The sequence below is a fragment of the Malus domestica genome, chromosome 16, assembly GCF_042453785.1.
Source record: "Malus domestica chromosome 16, GDT2T_hap1".
NCBI lineage: Eukaryota > Viridiplantae > Streptophyta > Magnoliopsida > Rosales > Rosaceae > Malus > Malus domestica.
In genome coordinates this window covers 88,292-100,098 of record NC_091676.1, presented here as the reverse complement: position 1 = coordinate 100,098, position 11,807 = coordinate 88,292, and the positions used below count along the sequence as shown (strand labels likewise).

Below are 11,807 nucleotides of genomic sequence, written 5' to 3'. Positions count from 1 at the left end.
GATGATGCCAAGAATAGCTCTTGCCAGTAGTATTGATTTCTTAGTTTCTTTAAGATTATTTTTCCGAATGAAATTCTGTGCACGCAAGATCTCAAGACAAATATCCAACCAATAGTCCCGGCGAGAATTGCCTTTAAACTCAGGAAACTCCAAATATCCAATCTTTATTTATCTCTGGAAATAATTTATAAAAGAATCAAATAAAAAAATTGAGTCAGCTCGCGACCGTAGAGTAAAACAAGTTCCATATAGGCTACATGAGGTGTATCACATACACAGATGTTGACTTGTACATAATGGCTTTGTCGAAAAGCCGAGCACCCAATGGTCTGCTTCATATCGGTTGCCAGATAGTACTTGACAGCTTTTTCATACAAACCAACTCCCAATTATTCAAAGTACAGTGTAGAATTGGTCAGTGTCAACCGTCCTAGATAAACAAAGATTGGATGAGTCACACCTTCCAGTTTTATAAGGCAATTTAATTTTGATATATAACAAAACGAAGCCTTCTACAATTGAGATCATGATCTGAATTAGTGATGCCTGTTCAGAGGGATTGACACACCCCATCCCGAAGGAGGGCGTGCTGGCCATCACGTGAGAGTGACGTAACCATTTACACAGTTCGGAAGCTTTAAGAAAAATTACAATTACTAAGATGAGACACCCGAGGGTGAGTCATACTTTTGTGAATTCTGTCAGAACACCGTTGGATTCCTCGTGGCCACCAAAGCTCTGCTAACTTGAACCTGGAGGGGCGCAAAACAAAATTGAGTGGGTCAGTAAAACAAAGTTTTTCGAAGACTTTTCATTTAAAACATTTATAACCCCTCACCGTAAAACCTGTATACTTTCCCAGAAAATAGTATATATAAAACCATATATAATCTCAAAATTCAAATCTCAAATCTTTAACGCTTTTCAAGAAAAACATGACATGCCATAAATCAAAATATAAATCAGGTGAAATAAGGAATCAATCGGAGACCCTGCAGTTGGTCCTATACGATTAATTCAACAGCTTAATATCTCACTAAGCCGGAGTCACCACAGTGACCTATACGGCCCTACTCTGCACATCACTCGGAACTACGTAAGGTAGTCTATACGATGAAAGGTGTAAAAATACGCTCTAGTGCTTCTCTCATCATATCATCAGCGCGCATAACTAAGGTCACCCACTAGTCGGAATCACGCCTAGTGATCTGTACGACTAGCATGTCGGAACCCTCACATGGTCTGTACGACATCCACCTACTTGGATCCAAGGCGAGCGTGCGGTGTGGTGAATAATATAAGCACTAACACCTAGGGTGCAGGTTATGAGCTCAAATTATATCGATATCAATCAATTCAATTAAATGAATAATGAACTCACCTGACTTACCTGTGCCTCCACAGCACCATGCAACATGTATGCATCATATCTCAATCACGTAATTCATATAACAATTCACATTTTCAAATAATTCTATGCATGGCATTTTTAAAGCATATTTTCATATAAATTCATTTTCTGGGAAAAATCAATAGTATATAGGTAATACGAAAACAAAACTGCCCACTCACCTGGAGTTCGCCCACAACTCCCTAGCACCGTACATCAAGGCGTCATGACGATTAGCGCCTAGAACAACAATCAAATCCAACCTCAGAAATTCTGCCGATAGAATACATAACTTATATAAGACACTTCACTACGTAGTTCGATCCGGATGATCTGCAATTCAGATTTCAAATCCAAAACTTCCAGAAGTCCACAATATACCTCTAGGACAACATCCTAAAATTTCATTACCATCCAACGGTCGGATCTCCGTCAATTTCCAAAACTAAGTGACGGTTAACATTCTATTTTTATGAACTTACAACTCCAATTCCGGAAGATCCGTAAATCGGATTCCCAATCCGTAAGTTCCTATAATCCTCAAATATTACGTATTACAACGTATCAAAGTTTGGTGACGATCCAACGGTCGGATCGTCAATTCACATTTTCACCTAACCACGAATCGTAACCAACCTAGTTCAATTATTCAATTTATGTCCATCAATTAACAAAACTGAACCTAGAACCTTAATCACATGCTAATAATGACATTGGCGAGCCATTGGCCACGCGCCGCCTCGCGGGCCGCCGCGGGTGGCGGTTGGCCGCCCCCGGCTCGCCGGAAAATTTAACTATTTCCAAAAATTACCAAAATTTGCAGATTTGAAGATCTCAATGATTAGAACAACTTTCATACCTGAGGCCAAGGCCAATTTGGCCTGGAAGTGCTTCAATTTCACCAAAACCGTGAAGAACCCTAGAATTTGGGTGTTTCCAATTCGACCTTCAAACTTGTTCCAACGCCTCAATTACCTCTTGGGCTTTGTTCTAGGTCCTAAAGGAATGCTAAAGGTGTTAGTAATTGAAAGAAAACATTTCAAAATTTGGAGAATTTAAACAAAAGGGTCGCGGCACCCGTAGGGGTGTTCTTCGCGAAATCACAACGAAATTCAATGATTCTTGGGGTGAAACGTAAAGAGGGAAGGCCTAGATGATGATTAGGAGTGGTACCTTGACTCAATTCGTCGGAAATTTGGACGAAATCCATCGAATTTGGGCGTGGGCACCGCCGGGTCGAAACGACCCACGGGTTCTCCCCAACCCATTTCCTCTTTTCCTCCGCTTCTCACCCTCTCTCCTTTCCTCCTTTCCCTGTTCCGATTGGTCAGTTTCTTCCTCTCTCTGCCTCTGATTCGCTCTCTCTCCTTCTTCTCCGATTGGGCAGTTTTTGCCCAATCTCTATTCTTCTTTTCTGTTTTCTGGTTCTTCCCACGCACACACCCACACAAAACTTTCATTTTTCTCATCCCAGCCATCCATTTCAAAATCCTTTAATCTGGGCCATCCAAATTTTAATAATAAAATTCATAAAATGTCCAACTTCAAACTTTAAAATCTTTTTCGTTATAACTCCAAATAACGAACCGTCTGCGCCTACGCGTCCGTAACGACGAGTACTACGAGGATATGTCAAGAAAACAAATCTTAGATGGCACGACACAACGATTAACCTCGAATGATGTGTGTGTCTCGAATGGCATTTTTGTAAAATCCTTTATTAAAACTTTAAAAATTCTTAAAATTAGGGACGGGCTGTCACAGGGATCATTTTCCTGTAAATCCTAGGAATCTAGCAATCGTGACCGTTCATTGTACATCATACGATTAGTTTTCGTTAGGTACTATTTATATTTAATTTTAAATTTTAAATTTTGAAATGATTTTTTACTGCACGATGTACGATAAACGGTTACGATCATAAGATTCTTACGATCCTCAGGAAAAGATCTGGCGAGGATCCTTTTCCTGTTTAGAGAAGTTTGCAGGAAAATAGCATAAAGTAGGGGTGCAACTCGGGCGGGTTTGAAGGTCAACCAACCCTAACCCAATTTTTACAATTTGGGCTCGGGTTCAGGTTGGGTATTAATCAAGTTCGGGTTGAATTGGATTCAGGTTGGACATGGGCGGGTTTGGGTTGCCCAACTTTTTCAAAATTAAATTTCAATCCCGCAAATTGTATCCGTTATAAAGTTAAACTAAATATGAATGTTTCAACCATGCAAAGTTTGAATTAAAATACAATATGAATGTCCCAACCCGAGTTTTCTTCCTCAATGAGTTCTTCCACTTCATTCACTCTTGAGACATTTGGACTTTGAGATAAACCGGTATCCAATGCTTGTATGTGCTCTAATAAATAAAATTGATAAAGCTTCAAATCTTGAACCTTAACAATTATATCAGTGACCTTTTTACTTTCATAAAATTTGGCATAACACCACTTAACATACTTCAGCTGCAAATTTTCTTGGGCTTTCAGAGAGATGAAGACTTGTAGCCTTGAGACCTAGGACAGAGAGACTGAGTTGTATAGCCGCATAATGAAATTGGAAACTAACAACTTAATATATAGCTTTAGGGTTTAGAGGGGTAATTTATTAAAAAATATATATATTAGAAAGTCGGGTTGAATCAGGTTCGTTTCGAACGGGCAAATGATCAATCAAACTCAACCCAATCAATAAATGGGTTGAAATTAGGTTGGGTTTGGACGGATTATAACTAAAAAAAACTCGCTTATTCGGATTTAAAGTCGGGTTGGACATGAGCGGGTTCGGGTTGACCAAACCAAAGTTGCACCCCTAGAATAAAGCATCTGCTTAAAATATTTACAAGTTTAAAATTGGGGAAAGCAGAAAGATAAAGATAAAGACATAGAAAGATAAAGATGAAAAAAAAATTAAAGCTGGCCTTGGCCATGAGGGGTTGTAGCAAAAGGACAAGAATTGTTTGCCCCCTTGTTCCCGTGTCCTCGTGTTTTGTGTGGTCACGGTTAAGAAACGTTAACATTTTATATTGTTTTTTAATAGAGATAATAAGACAAAAATGAATAGTAATATAAAATGTTGACGTGGTTTAACCGTGACCACACAAACAGGAAGACATGAGAGGGCACGGGAACAAGGAGGGTAGACAATCCTTGTCTATAGCAAAATCACTCGTAGAAAATCCTCCCACCAATAATATTTTCCAGAAGGTTCTTGTCTTATCATATAATTAGTAGACCATTCCAGAAGGTTCTTCTCTTATCATATAATTAGTAAACCATTCTCCAAATTGAATTATTAGCTCTAAAGTTTTGGCAAAAACTGAATTTACTAATGCAAGATCCACCTTCCCGAATACAATCACTTAACAGGCCACAGAGACATGCCTATATGTTGCAGCACCGGTTGAGTGGGAACTGTACCATCAACATCAGGGACAATTTCTCCTTGTGTAAGCTGAAGGTTTCCAATGGACTAGTTCAGTGTTTTTTGAAGCCTTAATAACGATAAATTTTTTATTGTGACAGAACATGGATCCATGTGTTTTTATATAAGTAGTGGAAAATTTTACTTTTTAAGTTATTAACCTTTTAACACACATATTCCACAATTTATATATTGACATGTTATGTACCTCATTGTGTGACGGTCACACTGAAAAATCTCTCCTTAATAACCCTGCAGAAGAGCCACTAATAGACAAAATTGATATCATCAAGTGCATGTAAGGTTAAACGAAAGGAAACAATAACAAGGCACACACATGCACACACATTTTTACTTATATCTGATGCTGCATCCAACACACTATATGCATTTTCACTAGATCTCACAACCATAACCACTGGATCCGAGTGCACACCTGCACGTGCATGTGTATGTGTGTGCTTTCGACTAACCTAACAATCTAACCAAAGCTAGAATTATGGAGGAGAAATGAGATATTTTCTCTTCTATCAGAGTGGAATACTTGTCCACTTCAAAATTTCATCTTTTAATTAAAAAGAAATCACGGAGGGGAAATGGATAATGCAATTTGATAGGATTTTAGGAATCTATGCAAATAGGTTAAAATCACACAAAATACTTACAAGAGAACAAGGTAATTGTAGTATAAGCGGCTCAAATAAGGTCGTTTTCCGCATGAATTATTTAAAACAATTTATGAAAAAACCATAATCCTAGTTAATTATTTGAGAGTAAAGATTGGAAAGGGTTGATTTTGAATTTAAAAGTAATAAAAACGAATATCTACTAATTAATAAAACACTAATTGTCAACTAAAATCCTATAAAATTACAAGTTTAACCCTCTAATTAAAACATAACATGAATAAGAAATATGGAGCATAAATGTAATTTCACACAACCAAATTTTGCTGTTTTTTTTTTCAAAGCCTCACCTACCTGTAATCTTAACATATCTCTAATTATAAATAAAAAATAAAAAATAAAAACTTATCACTCCCACATTCTCTAGCACTCTTTTCTTCTATTTCAAAAACAAAAACAAAAATTTTTCTCACACACTTTTTGTGTGCCCATATACTAGTTTTAATAAAAGTAATTTAGGGAAAGCAACTAATAACCAATTAAAAAGGAAACAAATCAAAGAGAAAAGATTTTGAGAAACAAATTTGGAAAAACACTAGGATTCCACCGTCACCTTAACAATCCTACGTAGTTATTCTAATTCCTTATGAATTACACATGCATATTTTGAAGGTTAGGTTTTCCTAAAGTATGCCCTACTTGGAAGTTGGAACCCCTAACATAGAACGTATATCTAACATGCAACCCGTCTGTGACGTCCATGTCGAATGTGAACATGTAAGACTCGTTAAGTTTGTGAAAACCTTTTGAAAAACCATATAACTCCTAAGATGTGTCGTCTATCCTAAGTAGTTATACATGTTAACCACAAGAAGCCTTAGTCAATTTTAGGGGCAGCTTTCCTCCAAAATTGCATCAAATTACTTTTCTAAATATCTTAATGGTTGCGAATCACTAAGACAAATATATAGTTTAAAGCACAATGATTAACAATCCAAAACTTGCATGCATAAATTCATAAATAAATTAAAAAGAGACTACATATTCTTGCTAAGGATTATGACCTCACCCTAGCAAAAAAGATTAGTTACGCATATTCACAATTAAAATATAAGTCTTGTATTAAACTAGAAAAAGAATGAAAACACCTAAAAATATAAGTCTTGAAATCTCTAAGTTTTAGCTAAAATATTATTCTCAAATCTTGTGTATGTAGAAGAGAGACCCTAAGTCTGCCAAAAGGCTTATTTATACTACTCTAAATAAAACCCTCCTAGTAAAAGGTCTTAGAATAAGACTAGGAAGTTCAATAAATTGAAATAAAATAGGAAATATAATCCTAAATTGACTTGGTAAATTCATCTAGAAATCTGCACAACCACGTTGTGGACCCAAATCAGCTCTAAAACTGGCCCAAAATAACTGGATTTAAAGCTTGAACTATTCTGAACACTTATCCAGAAGGCCACGAACCCATATGAGGTCATATTGGGCTCCAAAAACGCAATTTAAGCCCAAAAATGTCACTTTCCAACAACGCGCACTGTTTTTTTATTTAATCGTCAGAAAATAACCGCTCGGTAGAAAAATCCCAAATTTTGACACGAACAAGCCAAGAGACGCACAAACGTCCTCCAATTTGAATCACTTCAAAATTCGTCCGTCTGATCATGTTTTGCTCCAGGAAAAGTCCAATGTCTTATATTGAAAATATAAAACAAAATATCAAAATTCTACCAAAATAATTACCAAATTATACTAAGAATAAGATAAAATATATAATATAATATTAACTCATCACATTTCTTACTATCCACGTACACACCAAATTCATATCATCACACCAGGTGAACTGCATGCATGGGCCGACCCCAATGATTGCACCATAGGATATGTATCAGTTTGTGCAAACATATTTTCTAAACCGTTTACGTGTATAGCATTTTTCTTTCATAGAAGAATAACACGCGTGGGCGAGGCAGCAACAGCGGATAGCCACTCAGTTGTACTTTGTTTCCAGAGAGAGTAGAGAGTAGAGAGACGAGGAAGGAGCGAGGAAGGAGAATGTACACGTTAATGTACATTTTTATCTTTGTATTTAAGGGATATTTAATAGAAAAATCATATTTGGATTAAATTTGCTAACGAATTTTAAATCCGAACTTTTTTACCACTGAAGTTATTTTCCGATTACCTTACCATACCGTTTATCATATTAGGGCAAAAAAAAATCTGTTGTTGTAAAATAGTGGGTATGTTTGCCCACATGTATATAGTAACTCTTTCACAAGTTTAATAATGTCATTTGTTTGTTTCCTATGAGGTTGCTCTATAAATAGAGCACTACATTTGATCAAATTAGACTTGGAAGAGAAAAACAATTAATAGCAATAATATACATTACTCTTTCTACAACAGTTTATGTTGGTATAATATTTTGCAACTGTTTCGCTCATGTGGTTTTCTCTCTATATTTTACCTATTTATAACATCACTTTGTTAAACGGAAAAAAATTGAAAAATCACTTTAACCACACCCACCACGGCCAGAGTTGCAATTTTCGAAAGAATAAGGTTGCGGGCCTGGCTCCGAGCGGCAAGCGAAGTGAAGGGACTTGCTCATGGCTTTTGCTTCTGCGACTTGCTTTTCTTCCCAACTCGAACTGAAACTGCTTCCCCGCGGCCTCGCCGCCAACAGTCCCCTATTGGTATTTCCTTCTTATAATAGTCGTCGTTTCAGACCTCTCAGTCCGACACTCAAAGCAAGCAGACCCTTTTCCGGCGTTGTATCGGCTGCGGCGAAGGGTAATTCGCATTCGAATTCAAATTCCGTTGGAATCAAAACCAGTAAAGCAGCAGCGGAAGAAGAGGAAGTAGTGGAAGAGGTGGAAGAGGATTTACCGTGGATTCAGGAGAAGGCCTTGGACGTGGTAGAGTTCACGGGCTCCGTCACACAGGCGATTCCTGGACCCAGAGTGGGCACCAGCTCTCTCCCTTGGATTCTGGCTCTCCCTCTCACCTATGCCGGTCTCACTTTCGTCATTGCCCTTGTCAAGACCATCAAAAAGTTTTCTTCCCCTCGACATAAACGCAAGAAACTGGTCAATTGTCTTCTTCGTCTTCTTCATCTTCTTATTATTTTCCTGTCCACTGGTTATTGGGGTTTAGGGTTTAGGAAGTAAATTAATGGTGGTTAATTTGGTATTTTCTAATTGCTTTCGTCTTAATTGATTCATTGTCTAATGATGACAAACAAACAGGTGAATAAAAATGCTATGCTATGCAAATCAATAGACGAATTGTTTCAGAGGGGTGCAGATGAAGTCAAACCCGATGCCTTGCACCAGCTTGTGCAGAAGGTGACATATCTTCTACTATTACATATGCAATTCAGATGCAGTGTCATAATTTGCCATATCATGATTACACTTTTGTCAACTGCTGAACCAAGCAATTGCGTTTGTTGTCTTATTCTTCAAAATTATTTATTCATTCAATTCGATTGATGGTTTTTCTGGGGAAGCACTTTCAAGTTCAGCTGTATATCTCTTCTTACATTGATAAATTGTTTATCCAATGAATGAGTACTGCGTCCTTCTATTAATTTTCATTTGTGTTACACTTTGCCACTTTGAGTTTGATAACAACTGCTTAATAATTTCTAGACTGGTTTTAGCATGGAGGAAATTTTGCGAAAGTACATTCGGTATACTTTGAATGAAAAACCATTCAACCCAGACGTGGTTTCCAACTTAATTCAGCTCAGAAAAGCTTCAATGTTCGATGATTCTCAAGTTGCTGAAATTCTGAATGAAATTTCAAGAAGAATTGTACGAGACAAGGGTAAGCTGACTCATCGAAGAACTGCTCTCATAACTTGTATGGTCTAATTACATAATATCGCCTTTTCCATGGGAAAATATATAATCTGATGAGGACATGTTGGGAAAGTAAACCACTCCCTCCTACCTATGAGTTACCAAAGATGGATGCTCCTAGTGCGCTCCAATAGCGCTTTTTCTACCAATACTACTCTATTGATGACGTTATCTCTTTGCCATTTTATCTTCTTTATTTGTTGTTGTCCATCTTGTTAGTGTCGTACTGGTTTTTTTTCATCCATGGATTTCCAAAATACATTCAACTAATTGACTGTTTAACCTTTTAACAAAATCATACCATAAAAAGTTGGAGAAATTCCTTCCAAGACTTTGCTATCAGTTGCTGACAACGTGTTTTCAACTTCCAGGCCCAGTTGTAATGGATGTTTCAGGCTACACTGAAAGAGGTTTCAAGAGAAAATTAGCTGTTCAATCCCTTTTTGGAAAGGTTTTCTATCTGTCAGAGGTAAGGGATTGAACACTCAAAATTATGAGCTTGACATACTCTTTGTATATTTCAGTTTTTCTCACCTTTTCTTTTTTCTTTTTTTGTCTCTAGAAATCTTACTCGTATGGTCACATGATGGTTATATTGTGGTAATCTTCCAGTTATGGTTATGTCCAGTCAGACATCGTGGAAACCTACCTCGTGATAAGAGAAAAATATTGCACTTATTTTGTTTAAGTTCCCAAATACGGCCTTACCAATTTTTGCACATTGGAGAAATTCTGGTTGCGTGACTGGTATACTGTGATGAGAGGGCTGTCTGGAAAAATTTTCTGCCCTCAAATGCTCCTTGGAGTGGTCAAACATGTTTTGTGAGAAGCATGAGGATGGCTGAAACATGTGACACTGCTCTAGTGATTGAATATGAATTGTGGGCACAGAAATGGGTCATTTTGGTACCATAGCCTCAAGATTCTGAACTTTTGCTGAAGCATGATGTGAGTTAGTGTTTGGCCTGGAAATTTATAGATTAAATTGGCTGCATCGGTAGAACTCAAATTTATACAAGAGCAGAAAAGTTTTCTGAGAAATCTGCGGATAATCACAAAAAAAGCTCCATTGTTATTGAGGCATTTTATGATGATTTTGTTTGTTACATCTTGGTTATTTTGTAAATTATGTACCCTTAGTTTGGTATGTTAATTATTTTCATGGAAAATTAGGGTTTTTAGAGTTTAGTATGTCAATAACCTTCATGGGAAATTTTTGCAGCTTCCAGAGTTCTGTTCGAGGGATAGCTCCTTAATTGTCAAAGAAATATTTGGCGTTACTGAGTAGGCCTCTATCCCTAATCTTCAGCTCTTTGAATTCTTGTAAAAGAATGAGGGAAAAAGAAATGTCCATTCCATTGTGATCCGAACAAAACTTTACGATTGCTGTTTTCAGCGCTAATAACTAATGTTTTTTTCTCTTTTTATTTTCTCTTGTTCCCAGTGAAGATGCGGATAAGTTACGGATACATACACTTTCTGAAGCAGGGGATATAGATTCGTTAGAAAAGATGGTTGATGGTTCAGATTCAGATGATTCTGGTCACGGCTCTCCTTGATTCACATGCACCGTATCCACGTCGTTTGGCACGGAAAAGAAAAGTTGTGAAGGAGGAGGACGGAGCCTCAAGGCGCGCCTTATAAACGTAAATCTCTTTGGTTTCATGATCATGTGGAATTCAAAATCCAAATTTTGTCACAGAGTTATGTTTGAACTTCACTTTTAAATGTGATACTATTGGATTTATGTACTTGGAAATTACTTATATATGTGGGGACGGAGTAATATAAGGTGGCGATGTACAAGTTGCTTGGGCACACCGTCTGTTTTGTTGTTCCATGACCAGGTCAGTTGTTGCCTTTTTTTCACATTATAATTTTGAGACTGAGACCGCATCATCGACCTGCAGTCCAACTTCGTCGAGTCTACCGTAATCTCTACCGTCCATAATGGCTGATGGGAGTCCATCTGTGAAAGACAAAGAAAATGCCATGCAATACCAGTGACGCCGAACGTTAAAGCTTCGATGGTGGATACAACTCTTACCAGCAATGTATCAAACAAGTTTGAAGGTCATTTGGGTTAAATGAACTTTCACCTTCTATTCTTTTTTTTTTTTGACATTTCAAGTTTCGAATCAAGGACTAGCCTATTGATATTCTTCTTATTCTTACCCACCTACGTTACTAGGCTAACTCAGACTCAGTAACTCCTAATGAGTCCATGCTAGCTACATTCAAATATTGGTAATTTTTTAATTTTGTACTTTGCCGTGCAGTTGTAAATTTGGTGATTAAGGGCTCATAGTTTCCTGACAAGTGAAAGGGGGATCGTTGTTTACTCAAATTTCCACTTTAGGCCTTTTTATTGGTTTGTATAATATGGATTTTCATATTGTACGTGTATGGTTTATATCTATAAGCTCTTTGTATATAAAGAGAGAAGACAAATTTAATGAAACATTCATAATACCAAAAAATCTTACTCCCTTTTTAC

The 11,807-nt window shown here is 37.1% G+C and overlaps 1 protein-coding gene and 1 long non-coding RNA gene across 3 annotated transcripts; one reads left to right on the top strand and one right to left on the bottom strand.

The window, feature by feature from the left end:
- Positions 1–467: 467 nt before the first annotated feature.
- Positions 468–2,813, bottom strand: LOC139193182 (uncharacterized). Its single transcript, XR_011577588.1, has 4 exons — positions 2,564–2,813; positions 2,250–2,387; positions 1,573–1,630; positions 468–752 (listed from the first exon to the last, which is right to left on the bottom strand). It is a non-coding gene; the product is annotated as an uncharacterized lncRNA (long non-coding RNA).
- A 4,744-nt stretch (positions 2,814–7,557) lies between these two features.
- On the top strand, positions 7,558–11,418 carry LOC103403379 (uncharacterized). Of its 2 annotated transcripts, XR_524153.4 has the most exons (7): positions 7,947–8,533; positions 8,693–8,791; positions 9,098–9,275; positions 9,682–9,779; positions 9,873–10,258; positions 10,533–10,594; positions 10,755–11,418. XR_524153.4 is itself a non-coding variant. In XM_008342191.4 (6 exons), exons 1-6 carry the CDS (start codon positions 8,054–8,056, stop codon positions 10,867–10,869), a joined length of 1,032 nt encoding a protein of 343 aa, XP_008340413.1. In that variant the 5' UTR covers positions 7,558–8,053; the 3' UTR covers positions 10,870–11,418. The 2 variants fall into 2 exon arrangements, 1 of the variants encoding a protein (XP_008340413.1); XM_008342191.4 differs by lacking the exon at positions 9,873–10,258 and having other exon boundaries at positions 7,558–8,533.
- Positions 11,419–11,807: the final 389 nt, after the last annotated feature.